Source organism: Tribolium madens, unplaced genomic scaffold, assembly GCF_015345945.1.
Source record: "Tribolium madens isolate multiple individuals breed KSU strain unplaced genomic scaffold, Tmad_KSU_1.1 Scaffold_91;HRSCAF=231;Tcas5.2_LG7, whole genome shotgun sequence".
Classification (NCBI taxonomy): Eukaryota; Metazoa; Arthropoda; class Insecta; order Coleoptera; family Tenebrionidae; genus Tribolium; species Tribolium madens.
In genome coordinates this window covers 12,319,513-12,346,052 of record NW_025401063.1, presented here as the reverse complement: position 1 = coordinate 12,346,052, position 26,540 = coordinate 12,319,513, and the positions used below count along the sequence as shown (strand labels likewise).

The window sequence follows — 26,540 nt, the reverse complement described above, 5'->3', positions numbered from 1 at the left end:
AAAACAAATATCCAACGGTGGAGATAATTAGCTTGTTACGTGCTTTATAACCGGAAATCGCGGTCCACCACTTTTATTTCGGGCAACCCGGACTCAATTTTGTTAAAAGCAAGGTTACAAAGTGTGTTAATCAAAACAATTTGCTAACGAAAAAGCGCAGATGTGGTAATTAAATAGTTTTGGTTTGGTATTTACAAAAAGAGATGGATTATCTCGGAACATCTCTAACTCAGCCATAATCCCAGCATTTCATCAACGACTATGATGTACTTATAACTTTGTTACTAAAGGGTTATCTTGTTCTATATGGTATAGTAATTTTAGGTGATATCAATCTTGTTGCTTTATAGTATTAAAGAAAATTCTCTTATGGGTTTATAATATCAGCAATAGGGTCTAAAAAAATGCATAAAATTTATCTCACGGTAATCTGAGTGTGTTAAAAAATAGAACAAATTGCTTGTTTAAAGTTTGCAACTCAATAATGTAAAAAATGCCGCTTTGAGCTCTAAGCGAAATTTAATTATGATTGTTATTGCTGTTAATATCGACAATGCGCCCCCAGTTTCCACAACCGCCTCCGGAAATTCTATAAATCTTTATGACATTCCTCACGAATTTCGAATTTTGCAGGTATGCCTTGAATATTCATGCGAGTGAATTATAAGTTGTTTACACGTAAGACTCGTCGAATATTCCTCGAAATCCAAAAGTATATTTTCTTAATTAAGTCATTATTTACACGGATGAGTTCCAAACTTTGTAATTACGAAATGAATCATCAGTGACAGCGTGGAGGAAAAATCGTTAGATATATATTTTTCTATTGCCTTGCATGTCGAGATCCTGCAGATTAATCACGAAGTGCAAAGAAAGAAAATACCTACTTTTAGATGAAAAGATTGCTTGAGGGCTTTAAAGACTTTCATAAGCAGTCATTCATCGACACCGAATTGCAGCAAAAGCTTGAATAAAACTTTAAAATATTAACATTCAAAAAAATTAAATTTTCAGTTTTTCCAGATGTGTTATACATTTTCACGCGACATGGAAAACACATCTCGCTAAAAATAAAACGAAACCTACTTAATTTTTTTCCTAATCCGAATTTTACGAGACGTCAAAGATAATTTCGGAGAAAATGAATATTTAGAAGGAATATTTTACGATTGGCTTTTTCATGCTTCATACTCGTAAATTTTGAATATCTGAAATTGTAGGGTAATGGTAATTTTCCCCGTTCGTGTACTCTACACGGGTATTTGTTTTTCGAATTACCAGTAAGAGAAAAAGCAAAACCATGTCGAATTGCAGATAAATCTATTTTTTCGCTCAACGTTTTACAATAAAATATCTATAGATATTTTGTTTTACTTTATTTAGAAACAAAGTGAGAGTTCAAATCTATTAAATTCTCATTTTTCAAACAAAATACAGTTTTTTTTTGTGTAATAGCGTAAATTCCGTAACATTAGCCTCACTAGAGCTACCTTAGTGACACACCATTTACAATAGCAGATGTTCGTGTCTTGTAAATGTATATCACTCCTTGATTATGTTTAGATTGCGAGAGAAAAGTCTGAAAGAACGACCTATAAAGACCGTTCAACGCACGGTTACTTCATTAACATGCATGAGAAGCAGTTGCGTGTCCTCAAACTTCATTTGCTGGACATGTTCATTTCGAGGTATTATCATTGATAGTCACCCAATGATAGAACATATTTCTTTTGATAAATGAAATTATATCTTTTAAAATAATCTGACAGTGATTTCAGGATACGAAACAAAACAGATATAAGTAATTATTATTAATAAAACCAGTCAAAACCTAAATGCATATTTATTTAATAATTCTTTTATTCTAGATCCAATTAAAGAGCAACCGTACAATAGTTTCAACTTTTTATTTGTTTCACTTAATAAAAATCAAATGTAAATCTAATAAATAATGAAAAATTTCACTTCACAAAACTATTCGTTTTGTAAACGCAGTTCTGTATTCCCACGTTCGCCGTCTCTTTCTAATTCGTATCACGTTTCAGCAGTATACTTTCAGACACACCGTTTCTGCTGACTGAAGGCACTCAAGACCTAGGTGAAGACGGCAGGTGGTGTGTTGTAACTTATTTATGAATTATATGTTCTTTGATAGTAGCTCCATTCTCCATGCAGCAACATCAAAGTTCCGTCACCAAACTTGCAAAGGAACACAACTCACACGTGGTCTGTTTTTTTACGAAAAACAAAAGTGTGAGTTTAATTTAAACTCTGCGGTAATATTTTTTAAGTGCGCGATAGGAATGCAAAGCTTTATAAGCACGGAGGCACGAATGAAGAGTGGAAGTATTGCGCTCTGTAGGTAGATTTAGATAATAGGACCCCCGTGTATAATATTCTATTTTTGTTCGAATAGGATTTTTGTGTGTTATAGCTAAGGCGTGCCTGAAATTCTCCATTTGGCTGATAAAGTGGTGCTTTTTGCACAATTAGAGGCGCTAATGCAGGGAATATCACACAAAAAATATATATTTTTTAAAAAGCTGGGTGACTGAATAACTTCAAGCTGCTTAGAATAAAAATCTAGAAAATTACGCAATATACACAAATTAAAAAAATCTAAACTTAAAAATACAACACAACTCACTCACTTGTAAAGGTTTCGAACAAGCCGATAAATTGTCTATACTCAAAGTTGTACACGTGACAAAGTAAAATGTTTTGCCAGAGCAGTGACTCAAAAAATGAGGGGTCGATTCATCAGTGGAACATTAATTTTTTGTAAAATTGTTAAAATTAAAAGATACAATAAAAACCGACTAGTGTATTGTTGTAAAGAAAATTCCAGTCTTAAATTTGTGCCACATATTTCTCTCGGTTGTCTTAAAATCCTTTTAAAATTATAATAATTAAACCGAACAACAATAGACATTCAGTTAATGAAATCGGTTTCATACACATACCAATGAATCTGTATGTATGTAGATACTTGCATTAGGTACATGGGACTTGCGACAATGTTATAATTTCAAGTAAAACCCAAGTTCTAAATGATTAAAATTCAAGACTAAATTTGATCTCACTTTGGAAGAGTTGCTGTGTAAATCTGTCTAGAGGGAATTAGATGAGGGTACTTCGGTTTGACATTTCGGAGCTAATTGATGTTTGAATTTAAAACTTCTAGATAATTCTTAAAGAACATTTGAAACAATTGGTTTAGTGAAATTATATAATAAAATATTATTAAACTGATGTCAAACTTTACGAAAATGTTCTTTACAGAACTAATCGTATTACAAATTGACATTTCTTGATAATAAAATATTGGTAGTTTCAAGACAAGTTAGACAAGCAGCAGCAATCGAACAAGAATTTTGTAGTACTAATAAAATCTTGATTTCGTCTGTGAATTAATATTCTATTCACTCGTTGACCTCCTCCCCGTTTAGTCCGTTCTGTGTTATAATTTACGAGGTTCGGACATTTTAACAGTCTCCTCCACATTCTGCTGTCTCTTTCGTAAGGAGGTCAGGAAAAAGCCGGGAGGACATTAGTCGTCGACCCTAAATCACAACTAGTCGGGTTTGAGGGAAACAGAGTGGTGGTTGTTTGCTGTCACGAGTTCCAAGTTTTGGCGAGCTTCGAACGCCGACTCTCGATTCCGATCACGTCCACCGTCGACGCTAATTGCACTTCTTCAGCGAATACTTGGAGAGATTTACTTAGCGTTCGCTTTATTTGCAGCCACTCGCCTTTATCTCGTCTTTCAGCATTTGCTTACGTGATTCTTAATTACTTCATTACCCTGTTAGTTTCCTACTTATCGAAGCTGCGCCTCACCTTCAAACTAGAAGCAAATTACTTGTAAATAGCTTAAATCAAATCGGCGGCGAGCGAAAAAGAAATGTTAATAAGTTAGCCAGGTTTATGGGTGCGGAGTTATTCTCGACTAGATCGTTACTAGTTTTTGTCGAAATTATATCGTAAATTAATACTCCTAGTTTTTTGAGATTGGCGGAGATGCTAATGGCGGAGTTCGGCCACCTCGGGACAATGCCGTCTTAACGAGCAGCTCTCAGGACAGTTGTATCAAGTAATTTGCTCAACAGTGGTGGAGAGTATAGGACTGTAATCGGTCCCGTAATTGCTCCATTGAGTTCTAAGACGTCACCTCGGACTAATCTAGTGGTCCATTGATTCCAGGATAATGGATGTTTCTTGAGGGATAAGCAGATCTGTATTGTGTTTAGTTTGCGGCTTTGTTCGAGTTTTAGTTCATTAGTTGTGTTGGACTTGGATCCGTTGAACTCTGAATACTTGCAATCCTAATCTTCTTCGATGGTTTACCTTCACTGCCAGTTTCCTCGAGTAGCCAAATGGTCAAACAAATGCTTAAATGATTAAGTCAATAAGACCCTGGATGATTAATCGAACCCTTAACCACAGCCAAAGCTTCTTCTACAAATAGAAATTGACAAAACAAAGAGAGCAGACACTGACACTGCCACCATATTCAAATATTTCCACATTGCTCCCCTACTGCTAAAAGACCATTACATTTCAAAGCTTTAGAGTCGCAAAACTTTAAGTACATTCCTGCCAGCATATCGGGAACAATTCGTTATCAACATTAACATCACGGCCAAATTCCTGCGAGCGAATCACTTCTCCCTGGCAATTTCCAGTTTCACGCTTGATTTGATTTATCAGCAAGATAAGACCTTTGTATTAGTTACAACTCATTGCGAACATTCATGTGCGCATTTCGTGTGTAGAACCTGATAACCGACATCTTTATAACAAAAAAAGATCACTACCAGTTAGAGTTCTAATTCGACAATAGCCACTTCATCAGGAATGACTTTGTTACGAGTTGGTGCAAATAAAAGCGACGAATGTGTTATATCTGCATAAAGTATTTTACACGAAGAAGCCATACCAAATGCAGATGAAGCTGAAGTTACAAACCGTGTACCACCGATGAGCCGTCAACGCTGTGTTTACTTTTCGAGGATCAAATATTTCAACAGAGGGTTTATAAGGGTGCGTTGCTCGATACAGAATGGAATATTGTTTAGGGAAAATATTGAACTAAACAACTGAAATACGTATCAACAAAAAAACTAAAAACGAAACTCTCATACATAAAAATGGACAAATTATTTACCTACTATTGTTAAAAGACTGTATTTATTTATAAGAGAGATATTTCAAGCTATCGAAAAATAGTAGATTAGATCATTAGGAATAGACGAGAATCTTATTGTGCTAAGCTGAGAGGCCGAGCGCAGCGAAGCGGTCGAAGCACAAAAAGACCTTCTGCTCTGAATGATATTTTATCTACAAATGGATCACAAAGAAACGGAAATTTGGGCTCTGTTTACTTTTTAACGTTAAACGGCCATCTTGCTACATCTGTTATAGATACATGCACATAGGCACACCAGTGGCAGCGGTTAAATTGGGTGAAAATTTACCGTGTATAATACGTTAGCTTGCAGTAATAGCTGTTTACGGTATTAGACCCTACGGCTCGACTTGTAAAGTATTGGCGCGGCCATAAAAATGCTTGGTAAATTAGTTTTCGTTTTAGGCAAATTTGATCGTCAGCGCCGTTTCCCTCGCGGAAACCAATCACGCTAAACTGTGGTTAGCTGTGCAAGAGGGAGGATATTAGGTACTGCATATTGTGGGGTGATATATCTAAGTGACATAAATAAAGCCAATTCGAAAATCGTGTTAGGTTAATGATCAAAACGTGTTTGTATTATCGGCAAAATATCCCCTTCCAACTCTTAACACATTTTCTTTAATTGAGATAATAAATGTAAATAGTTATCTTGAGTATGAAAATTATTATGTCATCAAAGTGTGTTTATGACAGTATTTTAGAGTTGATTACCAAAATGTACACTTTATTTCACGACAAATCACCCTGCTTAATTATTAAAATGCAACAAAGTCTGCATTAATTATAATTTTTTTTTCATAATTAAGCATATTATATAAAATGTGACTAAGGTTTAATTTTAGCTGAGTAGGGTATTCAACATACTTGGCGCGTTTTCCTCAAATGTTGTTTTATTTTTTCATTAGTAAACCAAGTTTATATTTATAAGAACGTTTCAAATTTTGTTGCAATATTGCCAAGTGGTGAATTTTTGAGTAGCTGTGAAGCAAAAAGCTGTGTCAGGATAATGGCCCATAGTCAAAGCGAAGGAAATTGTTCAATAAATCTAATTTCCGATGTAAAACGGACCCTTCACAATTCGATGAGAAACCTTTAACTCGACAATTTCAATTTCGGCGACCGAAACCTACACGAAATTAGAAAATTTTTCGTCGAATCTACAACAATGATCAACTGCTGTAATGACAAATTTGAATTGCGGAATGATTCGAACCGTTAACGGTTTTAAACCGGAATTTCGCTGGTCCGTTTTGCATCGGAAATTAAGTTTATTGGCCAATCTCCTGCACTTTGATACGCTATTATCATGGTAAATATCCCGGCTCCTGGAGTTTGACTCTAAGTCTTGAAATGAAATTTCCAACTTTTGGAATTTGATTTGTATTGTTCTAAGTTATTAAAACACGAGTCGAAAGATTTATATATTGTTTTTTTTTCTTGTAAGGTTATATTTAAACACTCCACTTCTAACTTGCAAACAATTAATGAATTCTCGTTGCTTGTTGGCAAAGTAGGAGAACACGGTATATGTACCTTCATTAGACTTAGAATTAAACGGAACACGTAAATGTTTATAGTTCCTCGATGTGTCTTTCAAGGGTGGCAGTTGCTGGATCACTTCTAGCGCCGCCATTATTCAGAACCTGGCGAAATACACACTGATTCAATTAAGATGCTTTAAGCAGCAACTTGTGCTCCTTACTTGTTCTTGTTCATTCTCCCTGAACTTCAACGATCGCCAATCCTGAATTAATACTACCACTTTAGCAAACTCTTGTCTTAAAACAGGAAACACTCCCATGAAAATGACTACGGGCCAGAGCTCTGTTAACCTTAACTTGTAATTCTGCAAGGGTTTTTGTTCTGATTGAAATCAATATTTGGCAAAGTAAATCACGTAACTATTGCTAGAATTTTTCTCTTGTAATTTATGCCCGTGTGGTTGTCGTTTATGTTAAAAGCATGTCGCTGTTTCGAATCCTAGAGGGCACGTATAAGAATTTAAAACTTAAATTAGAGTCGGAGTACGTTCCACAATTTCTGAAATTGAAAAAGATTGAGATTACTGGGAGGGTCTTGAGATTAAGTTATATCAAGATGGAGTTTATCTTGAATTATTTTTAGACAATTATGACAAATTATTAGAGTTTGTCGAGTAGAGCACAAGTAGTGGTGATAAATGCACAGCCATTGTCGCTGCAAGTTTGGTTTAAGTTTATAACTTAACCGCATCAAGGCGCTTGAAACAAATTGGTATCATAACTCATCTAAATAAATGCCGAGGTTTGATTCTTTTCTAGGAAAACTATATTGAATTCGTTCAAACTCATGAAACACAATGTGTCGAACATGTATCTTCTACATGAATATCTCGAGTTAGTATAAAACTATTAAATCCTCTTCAAAAACACAGCTATAAACTTACTCATTGTTGATATTATTTATGAGTTTACAGTAAAAGTCTCCAAAGAAATGGTGAGTGGTGTATTAACTCAATTTGGCGCCCAAAGCCCTAAGAAATTTTCGACCCCTCCCTCCCATTCATTTTTTCTGTTTCACTAACACATTTTTTACATATTAGTGTTTGATATAGCATTCTTTTCTTTTCTGTTTTTTTTATTAATTTCGTTAATGATAATGGTGAGTGTCAAATTGATTGTAAAATTGTTAGGTACTTAATAAACGCGTAATGTTTATTTATAGTAATTAGTAATACATAATTCAAAAATAGAAAAAAAAATAGGAGATAATTTATAAAAACAATGTCTGTTGATTCTTTCTAGCTTTCTTGTCAGCAAATGCGTTAATAATTTTGTCAAAACTGAGAGCATTAAGCATTTGATTTTCGATGCACATTATGCTAGCGCGTTAAGATTAGGTGATGTAGATCTGCGGTAGCCTTTTATTCTCTCCAATGCTGAAAACAATCTTTTACTTGCCTTCCAAGTTATGATGAAGATTTTCTTTGTAAGTTTCAATCAACTTTGAGCATTTCTCTTTGATTTCCTCCGTTGTGGTAAAGAGTTCGAATCCGAATTCTTCATTAATCTCTAAATACGACGCTCGCCTTTTGAAAAGCTCAGCTTTCAATTTGTCGATCTGTGGAAAGAAATACCTAGATGTCTGTTGGATCCAACCTCGTTGGATTCGACCTCCTGTCTCAACAAATTGCTTCAACCTCTTCTTCCTTCTTATACTGACATACTGGTAACTTGCATCATCACACAATTTGATTGCTTGCAGGATCAATATGCACAGCATAAAGTTTTTAGTTTACTTGGTCATTGAACCTTTCTACTCTCTAGTATTATCTTCTAAAAACAGGTCAAAATTCAAGAAACCCTTGTGATTTTGTGAGGATGTTTAGGCTTCTGCTACAATACGCCACTGGAGATCGTCACACTTCTTCCAAGGAGACGGAGTACACATTGTGATCTTCATGGCCTGCAACACTATTTCAGATTTGTCGACATCTTATACAGAGTGAATGCAAAAATTGCAAAGAAAAAGAGACTTTATGCCTTAAAACCAAAAAGCCAAGTTTATGTCATTAATTCTGAAACATACTGTACACTTGGAAGCAATATTTCAAGTAATTATAAGGTTTGTCTATATAAGATGCGCCAGAACTCACGCCCCAAAGAAAGATACCATGTAAGGTAAGATACCAAGAAGATGGAAAAAATGTTTAAAAAGTTTTATCTATAAAAATTTCGAAGTTATGAGAGTTTAAATTTTACACTTTGTTTCTGTTTATTTCTGTTAAAAAAATATTTTTTCAAGTTTTTTTGCTACAGGCTATTAGAAGAGGAAACAAAGAAGCTGTATCCTAAATTGTAACTTTGTTTAATGTTATTTGTGGCTTTTATTGTCAAAATTTTCGTACCTTTACTAAATAATTATAAAAAAACATACAAGATTATCAGTATCATTAGATATAAAAAATGTCAATTGGCAAAAACTATATGTCAAAATTTTTTGACACATAGAGGTGATTTAAACATTTTTTCATGTTTCTAGTATCTTAACTTACTTGAAATTTTTCTCTAGGGCGCGAGTTCTGGCGCATCCTGTATACAATACTCACAGCTGCGAACCAGCCAGAGAAGTTTTTTATCTTGAGAGTCGGAAAGTCACGGCACAGAACGGCAATCTTTGAGCGATTAAAACCTGTGTGATTTTTTCAAAGTATGTTATTCTTCTTTTAATAAGTAAATAATAAATAAAAGTTGTGTTTAAATTAAGTTTTTTAAATTAATATTACAAATCCTAAACAACGAGTAGCCTTTACAATGTCTACATCAATCTGGCTAGAAGATTAAAAACATATGGTGAGATAAATTGATTAATTATGAAAATAATGGTATTACCATTATCATTCATAATCGACTAATAATTCACTGCCTCGCACCCCTCTTGATCGCAAACTTAAAAAGCTATTAATTTTCGAATTACAATATGATGCTTGTGTGTTTTAAACTTACGCCGTAATTGGCATCTTATCAACCATCCCTTCTAATGAAGATAGATGCATTCTGCACCGTAATCAAGTCTCTAAAACCAGCCGCTTCTTTAATTGCCATCAACTGTGCTAATTAAAAGGCATTACGGGAGCATTATTATTCCGGGAACCCAACGAGGCTCGCTTATTTTACATATCTCGCAAGCTTCTGTCATCTTCTTAATATGCCTAATAGATTCAGATGCTGATCTTGCAGAAAGATTTACAAAGGCCATTTGTTTCAATTAAGTGAAAACCTGGATTCTTCCTCGTCAACGATTTATCATAATCAAGTTCGAAACAATTAAACATTCTTGAAACAAAAAGCTCCACATGATTAAAGTTTCATCCTGGCATGATGGTAAAACCGGTCGAGACGTCCCATTAATTGAAATAAAAGTGTAGAGGCTTCGGTATCGCAATAAGGCTTAGCAGATTCTTTAGCAGGCGAAGCCACCGGGAGCAGACTAAGTGACGTCGTAAAGAGCAAATTGCTCAGGATATCTGTAAGTAGCTGCCTCGCACGCGGAGATATTGCTGTCATTCGTTGCCTTTTCTTATGCTCTCCGACGGTATCCAACCCCAAACTAAATTACACGACGCTAAGACAGATTCGGGAGTAATTCCGGGAAGGTACTTAGATAAATTTATAGTCGTAAACAGGCCGATCTTGCAATTATCCAAGGCTCAATTTTGTACAAAAACCACGAAACCGAATTATTTTTACCACCGGAAGCGGCGAAAGTTTACACCGATTGCCAAATCAATTTTAAAATTGAATTAACTAAAATGAGGTAGAAAAATCTCATAACAAAGCTTTTGGCAGGTTCTTGCCCTTACTGGCAAGCCGGAATAATGTTGCTGGCTCTCTTTGACTAATAAAAATTGAGAATTGGATATAAAACGCAAAAGCAGCATCAAATATCAAACATATTAATTAATCTAATCAAGAAGCAAAGTTGTTTTTACTAATACTGCAAAATTCTCTCACACACACAGAAGGCGGCTATACTAAAATTTTTTAAATTTTACTCGAAAACTGTATCAAATAACACAGTCCCATCATGCGCTATTAGTTTTGTCTTTGTTGTTACTATGCGAATGAGTCAAACCGTCAAACGTAGCGGAAAATAAGAGGAACTACCAGTCATCATCAAACTATGGGACGCCACTTGGATAAAATTTGTTAGTATTTTTTGTTTTTAAATAAATTAATAAGTCTTTTTTTATGTTTACAAGCTATAAACTATAAATATTGTAAATTTTAAAAGTTTGTTATATTTTTTGTAAATAAAATTTTCCTTGTTGCATTTTTTGAACCTATTGAGAATCACTGTTATGTTTTGGGTAGACTTGTAGACTGTTTTTATTATACAGGGTGCGCCAGAACTCGCGCCCCAGAGAAAAATGCCACATAAGGGAAGATACCAGGAACATGGAAAAAATGTTAAAAAAATTTTATCTATAAAAGTTTCGAAGTTATGAGGGTTTAAAGTTTGCACATTTACTCTATTTATTTCTGTTGGAAAAATAATTTTCCAAGTTTTTTTGCTACAGGCTATTAAAAGAGGAACAATGGAAGCTGTATCCTGAATTGTAACTCTGTTTAATGTTATATGTGGCTTTTATTGGCAAAATTTTTGTTCCTTTACTAAATAATTATAAAAAAACATATACAAGATCTTCGGTATCATTAAATAGACATAAAAAATGTCAAATGTCAAAAAAAAATTCAGAATTTTTTGACAGATAGAGTTTTTAAACATTTTTTCCATATTCCTTATATACCTTATCTTACTTAAAATTTTTCTTTAGGGCGCGAGCTCTGACACACTGTATGCACAACGAAAAACGTTATTCAGTTTAATGGAATTAGTTTTGTGAGGCGAATTTTTTGTCGCTTATCGCTTGCTGGGTTGTCGCCTTGCAGATTATGATATTTGTAGTAAGGTAAAGAAAGCCTATGAAATTTAAATCTGTGACATCAAAGGTATCCGCTAGTAATTTGCAAAAGCCCTGCCGCACCGATCTCGAAAACAGATTAAGTAAATATGAAGCAAACGAAAATACATAGTCCAAATAAGATAACAAAATACAAAAGGGTCGGGTTTGTTTTGAGTGTAAGCGCGAATCGAATAAAAGGCCGCTCTGTGATAAAAATATAATAATAAAAATAAATAAACCAAATTGCGTGGATGGAAGAGCTGTCAAGCGTTTGTGAGGAATGACAATTTACAAACGAATTTTTATTTTCAGGCTCATCGCAGCACAATAGTGCTAATGATAAAGTGGATGCGTTGCGGACTTGTCCATTATATTTTTAGTAGAGTAGAGGGACAATGAGATACAAAATGAAATCTTTTTTTTGTCTGCTGTTAAACAATACCCGAATGGAATTTATGAATTTACGAGATATACTTTGTAAATTCGGAGGCTTTCAATGAAACTGTTATCCTGACAGATAAATGTTTATTGAATTTATACTTTACGCTCTTGAACAAAATCTGACACGCAACAACGAAACTTCAACTGCAATTTTATTCGACGTTTAATTTAAACGTTGGATGGCCAAACATCATTTTTATGTAATATTAAAAGCAACTTTATACCTGTAATATAACTGCTGATACAAGTTTATTGCTGCTGCCTTAATCTCCATCTACGTGGTGAAATATTAAATTTACCTCAATTTTTTAATAGACACAGATGAAAAAGTTGGGAAAACTTCCAACATCCGGAAGTAATAAAAAATCAAAACGAAAAGCACACTTTACTAAAGTTTTTTTTTATTTACAGTTTAGACACAAAACTTTCAAAATATGTTCTACTTCCTTACCAATTAATCTCTTGATGCACTCATTTCCCAATGCTGCTGTTTTTGCCTTCAATAATTCAAATTCTGACAAGTGAGTCAGCGAGTTTAGTATTATCGATCAATTTTTACAAACAATTTGCTTCCGAGAACTGTATCGCATGAAAAAGTGCTACCTACCAATGATATCAAAGTTTCTTAGCTAATTATTATACATATAGTCGTACTATTAAGCATTCCTAATATTTGTAAAAGAAAAAGAAAGTAAATAAAGCTTCTGATTACAATTACAAAGAGTTGTTATCTGTTAAGTGCAAAATAAATTGAGTAGATTTTTCCTTGACTACTGGTGTATCTGGCTAGAAAAATCGCTCGCCTAGCGAAGCAAAGGCCATTTAAGAGCGCGCTTTGCATGGAAAGAAGTTAATAAAAAGTCCTCTCGACTATATTTTCTTATCGGCGATCTTCTAACGAGGGGCAGTTAACGACTGCCAGCTTCCAGAATGACCCGGATAATGAGCACAACTTCCACGTTCCTGCTCACTGTTACTTATATCCTGGCGGAGTCTTTAAAGGTCTTTCTTTCTCTGCTCATCAACCGGATAACATCTCTCAATGGCACCGTTTTCAGATAAAGGTTCTTCTAATTTTTCTTATTAGCTTTTATTAAGTCGATGCAAATTTCTACAGATGGATACAAACCGAACAATTCCATTTTTTCTCAATCGATTTTACAAGTGTCAAAAAAGTAGAGCTTTTCTCAGCTTGGAAAACAATATTTCAGCCAGATGCACGTAATATATAAAAAGATCTCCACAAAAGGCAAGCTTGATTAAAGGAATAACGTGCGCATTACAACTGCTGAAAGCTTTCAGAAATATTCTTTGCTGAAAACTCAAGTTGACATCTAATATCTGCTTGTTGTGGAACAATTATACTTGAACTTCAATAATTGTTCAATATCTCGACTTATGCAATTCGTTCTACTGTGAATTCGTCACCCGATAGTTCGCAAAGTTTAAATAAAAATAATCTAATTAAGATTTCGTAACGACGACAACCATAAAATTTATATGAATCTTGTTTAGGTGAACGATTAAATTAATTAAGACGTTCCAATTTAGCTGTAGCTCGCGTTTATTCAGGGTTTCCTCTATAATAAAATTAATACAAATTGCACATAGGAAGACAGACGTTTTCTTTTATTGCAGTCGTTAAGTTAATTTTACAACCACTTAGAATAAGTCACAAACCAACAATCCGTTCTTAATCCTTGCAACTCGTGGAGAACACTTCCTTTTCTTATCCCTTTTCCGGTAAAAGCCACATTTACTACAAGATAGGGTGAGCGCTCAACCAACTATTTGCTTAATTCCTCCACTCTCAATATTGAATTACTTGGGTTCATTATTACACCCACCTGATAAGTTCGTTTGATTTATAGTCGTATGGAGTCAAAAAAGTTACGATGTCGCTTGAATAGCAATCAAAACTTGGAACTGACATGTAATACAATCCTTAATGCGATGGGCACGTGCCTAGGTTTGTAAAAAGAGTTATTGTAGAGTGATAAATTCAACTTTTGCAATAAATGTAATTTTAACAAAGCCGCAAACAATACGATAAATGCGTCGGTGTACCGCAGAAAGGTCAAATCGGTTTTAAGCAACTTCTTGGATTTACTTTTTAACTTGATTTTGGGGAGAAATTTACCCTCGGCACGGCAGATCCAAGGGTTAACTTTAAGTTTGCAAACTGAGTTTTTTTCAATAATTATTTTATTGATTAGCTTACTACAATAAATGTAAACGCAAAAATATCTTTTTAAGAATAATGGGAAATGCAGTTTTTGAATAAAATAGAAACAGGTCTATTGTGAATAATAGGAATGATTTAGCTTGGCGCTATTGATAATTGTAACTAAAAACTGCTTCTCCAATTATCAGTTTATCAAGCAGATAATTAGCAATGTTTTGTGTATTTTAAAAACTACACTTGACAAGTAAATTAAATAGAGGGGTGAAAATATCGACTAGTTTTTCTTGTGTGTAGTAGCACTGCTCTAAATTTGAATTAGAGTGCTCACGCTTTGTAATATTATATCATTATTGATTTTCATGTTTTGGAAATGTTGGAGGCAACTTATCGACTCGGAAATTAGATACTCGGCTTGGTGTAGTTTGGTCAGGTCTAGAAATCCATTTTTAGTGGTAATTAGTTGAAAGCAACATTATGGCAAAATTAACACTAGACTGGCTTTATCAATTGGCAAATAAATTAAGTTTAGTGTTCCGTCGTCGCTTTGTGAAAGTTGGGTCTTTGTGAGTTGGGGATGGGTTGCAGAGGGCGTTTCCTATTAATAATTACGCCATTGTCGATTTTTAACAAAAGTCTTGCGCTGTGTAGTGAATATTTGTCGGGCTTTCCGAGATTGAAAATCAAAGATTGAAATCTCTCGCTTTTATATCTGCCCAACTGATAATTAAAAATATAAATGGAAGTTAGAGAAATTGACGGAAGCTATATATATTGGAGCCAAACTTTTGTCAATTTAATTTAAATTTTTAATGTTCAAGTGAACATACTTCATAATTAACCGTCACGTCTTTCTTCACTTTGGAAAATTAGTTTTTAATGAGTTACGTGATGAAACGGCAGCTGGGCGTTTTGCACTGACACTTGCCTAAAGTAGAGGCCACCAACCTGAAAATTAAAAAAATCAAACCAACACTCTCTAAATCATAACTCTTGAACCTGAATTTCTCAAATTAGTTTACGCTACAGTCCAAGTAAAATGTTTTCGTAACAATTTTGAGTTTTCCTTTGTTTCGGTCAATTTCCTCGGAATTAAAATCCATAGTAATCTCTTTGTGTCGTGTAATTGAAATCGGGCTCTTTAATACACAAAAACGATTGATCTTTCTAAATAAAGGTCCCAGTCTTTCAATTCATGTTTAACTTTGCTTCAAGTCGAGTGCAAAGTCGTTCTTTTATCCACCTATTCAATAAATTAAACGCAAATTTTATTATTTCTCCGAGATTTATTCCATCACAAAGCTATTGACAAAATATGGTCAGCCCATGTTTATATTTTTACACCCAAGTGCGACGAATTGACTTTTTAATAGAACAGGGGTGTTGAAAGCAAACTTTCCACTTCGATATTGTGAGCGGGGTGGACTGAACAAAAGGCCAATATTTCCTCATAATACAAGCAATTCACGCATTGTGCGTTTCCTCGGTCAGTGAAATTCGACGGAATTCCGGTGGGAACAAACACTTATAAAACTATTAGTCAAATTGTTCACGTTTGAAGGTTGGTATGCCTGACTTGTTACTACATTCCTCAAGTTGCCTGCTTCGGCTTTGCGTCATTAGCGAGCGTGAAGGCCAGTTTGACCCATTTTCGATGTAATTGCTACATGATAGCAAAAACAATAAAGGGTTTTGCTTCGATTGGAAGCAATTCGAATTTCGCTTTTGTCAAAGGTTCCGATTAAAGTTTTCATTCTTCTCATTTAATCTAAAATGCTTTACGTAAATATTAAAATATAATAACGTTTTAAAAATGTTACTGTAGCTTGAAATAAGTTTTAATAAACAATGAACCTTCATCATACACAAGTTTCTGACTTTCTGTAATATGTAATATTGAATAAAATAAGAACATATTTTGTATACAATCTTCTACAACTTTTCTACAACTTTTTGAAGACATTATTAAAGAAAATTTGAAGATAATTTGTTTACATCAACTAATAAATCTTTTTAGAAAAAGTTTTCGAGAAGCTATATATCTGTAAAAACATTTTTAGATAGATAAGCAATAAAAATTAATGTCATCGTTTTTAATTTATCACACAAAAATCATTGTTACCATGTGCTAAGCCATCTTATTTGTTTGTCACTTGTAAACGTCAATTTTCATGTCATTGTGACATCTTTACTTGATATTATACAGGGTATTTCAGGAGTGATAATGAGCCTGACCAAATATGAACTGCAGCCAGCAATACATTTGCATAGATTTCATAGATTTTGATTATGAATTTTAAAATTAATAAAACATAGTTATCGCGTGACGGATACAAAGAAATTGACAAGACAGGAAACACAGTTTATTGTCTATCTACCATTAGAAAACACTTTCAAGCCTTTTTGAAGCTTTTCTATATAAGAAACATTGTCTTTACAAAGGTTCAAATTTTGCTAATGTCAGTTGTGACATGGTTGTGACAAATAAAATTATCGAAGCAAAGCTATCGTGGATTCATAATTCGGTTTTTGAAACAATGCGATATGTAAAATATCCACGTTAACTTTGCAAATGTATTGTGGGTTGTATTTTCAATTCCGTCAGGCTCATTATCACTCGTATACATAATTATAAAGCTCATACGATTTTTTTAAATGTCAATTTTTTTTTCAAATGTCAGACATTCTATAATTTTAAATGTTCATAATAGTTATTTACAAGTGAGGAACAAATAAAACATTCCACGATACACGCAAGGTAATGGGTTTTACTGGCTTAAGAAGGGAACGGCCCGCTAGTCATCACCCTCCTATCGCCAAAAAAAAGCCTTTTATCATGCGTGTAACGTTAAATACTACTTATGACATTTATTACACAATTCATTAAAATCGGCAAAACTCCGTGTATGAATAAAGTTGGTGGTGTATAAATAGGGCTCAATGATGGATAATGAATGACGTTATTTCACAGAACTTTATTATACCTGACCAACGGGATTATTTACTACAAAACATAGAGGCAAAACCTAAGCTCAGCAATTTATCAGAACGATACACAAAATAAGCACGTCGGCTAAAATTTATATTGTGAAACGTCAGCTTGTGATAATTACCATGTTGTATTCGCCACAAATCTACCTTAAACATTGGCTCAATGTGACCGAACGGCGGAAGATACCAAGCATGCCGGATTTATGGCCGTATATCCTTCCTTCTGAATGATATCGCGTGCAGAATCGCATTACTCGCTATTTGCAGTGGATGTTTACACGAGCGTCAGATAGTGCGTAATCAACTGGCAGACTAATTGTGGAAGTACATTATTTATATGCGAAGGCCGCTCGAATTATACCGTTTGTTAAGAAGTCGGCCACGATGAAAACCGAAAACATTAATCTTACACTTTTAAACAGCAAACGTCATTCTATTCTTATATTATAATCAAGACAATAAAATAGAGAAAAGAAATTTTCTAGAACAATTAATTTCATATTTCACAATGTCAATTTTAAATTTACTAACGATTTAGTCTATTATTGCAACTGCAACCTTTCCAATAAATTGGAATAGATTAATTTTGGAATATTTGGAGTCACTACGTTAAATAAATCAATTAACAAAAGCCATCAATACACAATGTAAATAAATATAATGAATTATTTTGTGACAACCAGTTTTAAATAAAATGTTAACTTAATAATAAGCACCAAATGCAAAAATTAATTTTTGTTTATAATAACCATCTAGTATGTACAATTAAATTGTAAAATTTTGTTTAATTTTGTAGATCTAAGTTACCAAAAATAAAACACAATTATAAGATGTTTAAATATAATTATGTCAAAAAAGGTGGATGCGCCGGGTCCATTTCTTCAAATTACTCACCGGCTGATGATGTGCTGCGGGTATCTGAAACCAAATTATAATTATTACTGATGATAAAAATTAAAGCAAAACTAGTAAAACATGCAAAAGTTTAATCCGCATTGATCAAATATATGGTTAGCTTTCCTGAGTCATTTATTATGAAAAACTAATCAAGGCTATTGAATTATTAACTATTATTTATCCAATATAAGCAAAAATATATTTAATAATAATAAAATCGAATTCAAATATTGTTTGTTAAATTATTGTCCTGGGACTTAATTAGCATAAATACGTAATTACAAAATAAGCCACAAAATGTATGTTCCCAATAAACAATTTTTACTGTAATTACTCCAAAAGTATCCTGAACAAATCAATCAAGTCCAATTCCCGTTTCATTACGTCCTGCTAGCAAATATTTGCAACCCACTGACCTCCAATCCAAATATGCCCTAAAAACCATAGCTAACTAAGTACACGTTAAATAACCGATACTACGGAAAACTAGTTTTTAAAATAGTGTTAGTTTTGTAACTGATTTTTATGCAATTTTTGGTAGTAATTCTAATTTTTTTTTATCAGGTTATGTTATTTCACAAAAGGTAATAAAAAACTAAAATAGTGCACAAAATGCAGTTTTAAAATATTTGTGTTTAGTGATCAAAGCAAAGCAAATTTTAGTTGCAGGTATAGACAGGCAAGACATCAATGTAAATAATTATAGTTACTATATTACATATTTATTTTTTTTAATACTACTATCTTATATTGTTTCTTTGGTGCATTTATGCTCACCTCATATGTTGCCGTTTACATACGCTCTTCTCTATAAAATACGTCATGAATGACAATGTACTTTATAAGTACATATACAGAGACAATTTTTAACTCTGAACATGTCTAGACTTAGTAGCGCGTCTACAACTTAAAAGCCACACAATAAACAATTGCTTTATTTAAATAAAAATAATGGTAAAACAAACAAAAAAAAATACAGGCAGATAGGACATCAAATACTTCACAGCGAAAAATGATGAGCAAGAATTTTGTAAAAACAATAATTTAAAACAAATATTAAAACAGAAATTTTTGCTAACCTCATGTTTTAAACTTTTTTGAAAACACTTACACACTTACGATTAAAGATAGAACAAAGTTACAGAACAAAGTTGTAGAAAATTAAATGTGCTTTAAAAACGTCCGAGACACCATATCTCTATCTTTAATGGTTTAGGTTTAAATAGCTTCTTAGACCACCACCACCGGTACAAGTGAAATATTTTTGTCAATTAAGCAACTTTGACTGTTGTATGGCTAAAATCGTAGAAGATAGAAGTATGGTGTCGCAGACTTTTTCAAAGCAAATTTAATTTACAATCTACAACTTTGCCCTTTACGCAGCGTTTTCAAAAAAAAGTTAAAAACGTGGAGCGAAGTAAAAAATATGTTCTGTTCTGTTCATTATGTCATATTATGGTTTTCAACAAAATTTTTGCTATATTTTTATTTCTTACTGTGAAGTATTTAATCTTCTATCTGCCTGTAATTTTTATGTTTGTTTTGTCACCATCTTCATTTTTTTTCGTTGCTATTAAATTGTAGACACGTTACTATTCTTTAATAGCAGTAATGGATTGGTCTGTATTTTTTAAAATGAACATAAGGCTATGTTGAGCGTTAAAAAATTCTCTGTATATCATTTAACAGCCATTACCACTGCTGTCACTTTTCACGATGTTTTTATTGTATGAAAGAGTAACTTCTTGGTTCAAAATTTGTCAGTAGGGTTCAATTGTAACACAGTTTTTTCTTTTATGCAAAAATCAAATGTTTCTGACCTATTTCATCTCAAATGCGATGTTGCCAGGGTACATAAAAACCGTTTAGTTGCAGTTTTCATTCTACTAAATGTCTCTGTCACAAGCAACTGTACGTAACAGAATTTATTTATTATATTTTCACTAATACGCACTTGAACAACTATATATATAAATCACGAATTACATTGAAAAAACTTTTGAATTGCAGGCCTACGTATTGGGTTCTATTTATTTGGAGCTAATTACACAGAGTATGCTTAATAAACACGTTTGATTAATTTACAAGAAACATAACAAATGGATTTAATATTCCGATAACATGACAACAAAGTACGATACAATCGCAGCATGTCAACTGAAATTAATTTTGCTTAATGCATATCACAGCAAAAAGCGTCGAGCGGAATAGCAAGGAGGGCCGGGAGGGTGAGTAAATTAACAGCAGGGGAGTATATCGAAGGTAATCAGATATCTTTGACGACGTATATAATGTTACAGGCGTTCCAAGAAGGGGAGGAATCTCAACCACCTCGCCCGACTTTCTCAACTATGTTCGGTCTGCTTTTGTACATGATTGATTTAGGGGTTCGGGTCAATCTCGTCAAGATAAAATCGCCGATAACTTAATCGAAAAACATTTTTTCTTAAAAAAATATCATAAATAACGACCAGGGTTTTATATTATCGGGTGTAAAACGGGTCCATAACATTTGAATTCATTTAAGTTTTATTACTCACCAGTCCACATTGTGGCAAAGGTCATAAAATTTAAGTTTCCTAAATAAACTCGTTACACTTTAATGATTTCGGACCAGCAATATAAACTAAATTACTTTGTCTCCACCCGAAAAATGTCCCATCTTTTAATTAACACGGCTTTTGTTGCAAGATTTGTTCGCAAGGCAAACTTCTCTTTCACCGTGTTTCTCTTTATTTACAACGCCTAATCGCTATTTATCTACTAAAACTCAAAAAATTCATTTACGAAATGAAGCTCCACAAGATCCAACTTTGTATTAAATTTTGTCGTCCTGAGGAAAGGAAACAAATTTTTAATTAAAATTGAGATACATCTCACTTCAACCAGATTCCCAATTTAAAAAACAAACTTTTTACAGGTACGTATTAAATGAAAAAGTGCGTGTTTTTTCTTAATAATACTTTACGTTTGGAAACGTCCAAGAGTCGAGTTTTACGAGCCATTGGCCACTTTTAAGCTTGATTTGATTACCAACTGTTGAAGCATTCCATTTGCGCTGCAATAACTCGAGGAATTTGCAATTAGAGACGCAGGTTTATTAAAAAATGCTTTTGCATATGTCCAACTCGACTAATCAAATTACGTACATTTTAAGTTGACATCTCAAATGTGCTTCTAGTATATTCGTACGTCAAATGTTTTGTAAACGTAACAAAAAATTTTGTTTTGAATAATTTATTTAATTGTTTAATATAGCTGATTGTTTTGCATTCTCTTGTTGTAAAATTGTAGATTGTACACATGATAAACCAACATTAACATTTTTTGTCTTTAGCAAAAATTGTCGAAATCGTTTTTGCTATAAAGTTTTTTTCCACTTGCAAGTAGGAACGTTATTCACATCCATTCTTTATTCTAAGCGACTAGTTAGCACAAACTCGGTTTCACAAACGCAGGGTAGCGTGACCCAACGGGCCAAGTTAGATCAGGTGTTATCACATCTCCACTCTGTCTCCATATATTACCTCTCCTGTCGGGCCGCTCGGCTTGCCAACATAACTCACACGTTATTTCAGTCTAAAGTTATCATTACTGGTGCAGCCGGAGTCTTCCGACACCCCGAAATCCGAATCAGAACGACTGCGCTAGCTTAACTTTATCCATTTCTTATTTTGCTGGATTCTAAACAGTCGGAATTCGAGGAAATAAGACACTGAATCGTCGTTTTGTTTTCTTGTCGCCGGATGAAGTCTAGAGCGGTTCTCCTTTTACATGTCTCACGGATTTCGGTTCTACCGCACATTCATAATAAATAACGAAGACTTTGAGCATAGACCAAATAAGAATTTCTCACGCAAGCGTTCACCATCCTTACAAGCCGTTCTAATTGAATTATGAACACACTGAACTAGCACTTTGATTAAACATCTTGACCCAATAAGAATTCATAAATTTTATATACGAGTTGGAACCTGTGTCACTAACGATTATGGTTTTTTGAAATTCAAGTTGTTACAAAAACTTACGACCAACTTAATAATAAATGTGTACTAGTTTAGGTAAAATCCCACTAAACAACATTTTCATCGTTTATAAAAAATGCATAAAGCAAAATTGAAGAAATGTAAAATAATTGTTTAAAGGAAGTGTTAGACATACATTGAAAAAGTTTATTTTATTACCAAATTATTAAATACTCCTTTCATTCAAGGTATTTTGTAAATAGCATCAATTGCAAAACTGTTCAAATGTATGTTTTTAAAATTTTTAACAAAATTGACTATTTCGTCATCACAACTCTCCGTTTCAAGTCACAAGTTACAATCAAGAGTATTGTTATTTTCATACCTATTGAACATATATCAATAAGTCTTGCGTGATTCTAGTCGGTTCACTAATAACTTAAATTAATCCAAACGAGTTTATTGCTTACATCAAGCATAAATATTTCTCAAATTTAACAAACTAATGAACAAAAAAATTAGTATTGTTTTAAAGCCAGGTACACACTACTGTAATGTAACGTGTAACGTGTACTGTAACGCTGTTTGCCAGGTGTTCGCGATACGCGTAATGTTCGGCGAACCGTTTGCAGTGTTCCATCAAGTGTCGGTATTTGGTGCGAGCATTACATTACATGTTACATTGCAATGGTGTATACCCAGCTTAATACTCGGCTTAATATAATAACTATTAAATAATACGTTTACTGTTATTTACGTAACTATAGGTATGCTCCTCATAAAATGCACTTGTGACATAAGATAAATCACTAGTGACTTATGATAAAGCACAGATTTGTTATTATTGTGTGGACATTGTGATATTTTGGAGACTCTAAAAGTAAAAAACGGCAACGGAGATTTAGCAAGGATAGAAAACAAAAATTTAATCAAAAAACTATCAAATGTTTGAGTTTCATGACTCTAAAAGGTCTAAAAATGTTGACATTTCGTCTAATTCTTCAAGAAAATCGAACGGAAACGATAGTAAAACGGAGGTATACAGTATGTCCTCGGATTGGGTTTACAAGAGGAAAAAAAAATTTATCTTTGATTTTACGCCAAAACTGCAAAGGAAAAAAAGTTTTTGCTTTACTTGAAACCAACAAATCTGTAATTGAAACTTCATTATTCTAACTCAGTAGAAAGAAAAGTTCATTTTTCTCTTGATTTTGGACTTTCTCTGCTTTTGAAGTCTTATCACATTGTCGGTTTTAATTATTTGACAACTATATGTCACTTTGACAATTAAGTTATTAATTAAATAATGATAGTTCTTGTTAAAAATGACTTTGACTTTTACCTTAAAGCTGTTTCTTTGAGTTGCTGTTTATTAAAATTATGTTTTTCACAAACATTTTTATTATTTCACTTGCGTAAACTCATTTGTCAAAGTGACATCATTGTCAAAATAATAAAACCGCCAATGTGATAGGACTTAAGAAGCAGAGAAAAATTATACTAAATCCAAAATCAAGAGAAAAATGAACTTTTCTTTCTACTGAGTTAGAATAATGAAGTTTTAATTACAGATTTGCTGGTTTCAAGTAAAGCAAAAACTTTTTTTCCTTTGCAGTTTTGGCGTAAAATCAAAGATAAACATTTTTTTCCTGTTGTAAACTCAATCCGGGAACATACTGTATGTCACGGATGATTTAAAAGAAGCAAAAGATTGACGTAAGTGTTTATACTTTATACAAAAGGCGGTGTTTTTTTTTGCAAAAGTATGAGTTTTTGCGACTGATGCAAATAGTCATGTTCCGAGCTACGGTGCAGGTCGTCAAAATGCCGTCGTCGATTCTCTTCCTCTATAAAATACTGTATAAAATATGGCTGTTCCTCATAATACTGTATGTACTGATCTAGCTATGATAAATATAAATTTTGTAAGTAGAAAGTGTTTTACTAAAACAAGATAATAGATAAAACGTCATATTTGACTTACACATACCTAATGGTTATAATTTACTCAGATGATTTATACACTCGCCATTGGCTTGTATATAAACGATCCTCGTAAATTATAGCCTTCATTATATGTAATAATATACTATAGTTTGACAATTATCATATAGCCTGTACGCAGATAATATTCACAATAGTACATTATATTATAAGTGATAGAAATGCATTATTATACACGCGTGAGAAGTTAGACCGACGAGTGCTCTTGCGCACGAGTGGGACACTTCTCACGAGTTTCATAATGGCATTTCGATCACGTGTGATATACAACGTTTTATCTTACAGGTGCAACTATCTAAAAAATGAAGTTTCAATCAAGTAAAATATTCACCTATAAAAATACCTATAATAGTAAATATAATATAATAGTCAAATTTACTGACTTGTGAGTTCTTTATCTCACTTGTGAGTACTTTATCTCACTTGTGAATAATATTTGATTCCTATCACCGAAAACAATGGTTTACGGTAGCTCAAAAACTCAACCTGTACGATAAAAATAATTAAATTAAAATGGCTCGTTAATAATTCTTGTAATGTATCATCTAGTATTTAATTTATAAATTACTCATTTACGTACATTTTGAGACATTTTCCAGAAAACATTATCGTTTCATTCCGAATCCGTGGAAATATGGAAGCAGAAAAAATGATAATTCTTCGGTCAGGCGACATTGGCTTGCGGAGGTCGCGCAAGCTGCCAGAAGTGAATTTATGGCAATACTCAATTTCGTTAATACAGTTTGGCAAGTTGTTAGGTAATTTATTTGTGAGGTAATATATTTGATATTGCTCGAGTCCCCGTGCGCGCAAATTACGACGAAACAGGCCAAGTTGCAGAGATGATTCGAACTTCTCTAAATGCAATAAGAGCCACTTACTGTCAATATAGAATTTTAATTAAGCAAGATTCAGGTGACGCGTCGTTGTTTAATCAAGCAAAAGTTCTAATTAAACTCGAATTATTTAAAAATTCATTTAAAACTTTGAAACCGGCGCCGAACTAATAAATCGTATATTTCCAGTCGTTAGATGTAAAATTAAACTCCTCAAGTTGCATTTTAAAAGTCGCTTGAATCGATATGCTTAGTGCAGTTTTATGTAATGAAACAAAAGTTTAACTTTACAAAACTTTGTTGTTTGTATTTGAAAGGCTTGCTGAATAACAAACAACTCCAAGACGACGTATGTTGGCAAAGTTCGTTTCGTGAAACTGCACACAATGAATTTTATAATTAAAACGTGCACCGCTTGTTTACTTTACCTCAGATTGAGACATTATTATTCTGATTACTGATCGAACATTTTGACACTTGTTTTTTTTAATATTGTCGACTGAAATTTATGGTGGCTGTCTCAAATCCATTATTTAATGACGAAGCTTTAAACCGCGCTTTGCTACAATAGAGATATTCTGAAACTTGGACAAAGATTGAATGAAAAACCTCCAAAGAAAGACGAGTGAGCGTTCTAACCGTTTATCTTAGAATAAAAGTAAACAATACTTTCTCAGCTACCACTGACAATTTAAATCCTTTATTATTGATAGCTGTTCTTTAATTTTAGTTTTAAATCTTGAAAATTTTTGGCTGAGAATAAATTTTTTTATATCACATTAAATAAAAGAATTATAATAAGTACCTATAATTTAAGTACTCTAAATAATTAGTGATCCCAGGGTACAACTTTTGATTTTAAATAAAAAAGATGAAATTCATAAGGTAATGAAGTTGGATAATTTGTTTAAAACAATGTAATATATTTTGAAGACCTAATCTCAAAGATCAATTATATTTGTTTACAATCTGAGTTGGTGAAGTTTAAGGCAGCGCCCCAAATTTAAATTTATTCGACGAACAAATCCTTCTGTACCTCAAAAACTATAAATATTCGAATGAGGCAAGTTGAGCTATTTCGACTTCTTTTGAGCTCTACTATCACCTAGAATATACAGGGTGCGCCAGAACTCGCGCCCCAGAGAAAAATGTCAAATGCCGGCGCCAATAGGTTGCCAAAAAGTGCAGCCCAAGAAGTAATTTTTGCTTGCATAAGAAAGTTATTCGACTCTTAAATTCACCAATCCCAGAAGGGCACCTCAAGGCGTGATTGAAAAATTATATCGGTTGCTAGGTTACGAAAATAATACCAATTTGGCCAGAATTTAAAAAAAATAGCTGGTCTACTGTAATTTTGCGTTTGACATTTATCGTGATGTGGGTGACATAACTTGCTAGTTTCCAGTATTTTTCTCGCTGAAGAGGTTGTACACGAGTATAATGAGACAGAATCGTTAATTATTATCAACAATTATCAAAAATTATTGAAACATTCTGGAAATTCCTGATGAACCGCGACTTCTCTAAAACTTCTTCACAGGTATTGTTCCTTCTCAACTTTTTCTTCGATCTGATACAGATTAACAAA

At 33.2% G+C, this 26,540-nt stretch overlaps 1 protein-coding gene across 4 annotated transcripts in view; it reads right to left on the bottom strand.

Moving 5' to 3' along the window:
- Positions 1-26,540, bottom strand: part of LOC123012005 (hemicentin-1-like) — a 182,806-nt gene that overhangs the window by 131,777 nt on the left and 24,489 nt on the right. For all 4 annotated transcript variants that reach the window (XR_006413180.1, XR_006413181.1, XR_006413182.1 and 1 more), the window contains exon 2: positions 18,145-18,168. Coding sequence is in view for 1 of the 4 variants with exons in the window: in XM_044409749.1 (XP_044265684.1) it covers positions 18,145-18,168 (24 nt within the window). In the remaining 3 variants the exon portion in view is untranslated. The remainder of the gene's footprint in view (positions 1-18,144; positions 18,169-26,540) is intronic.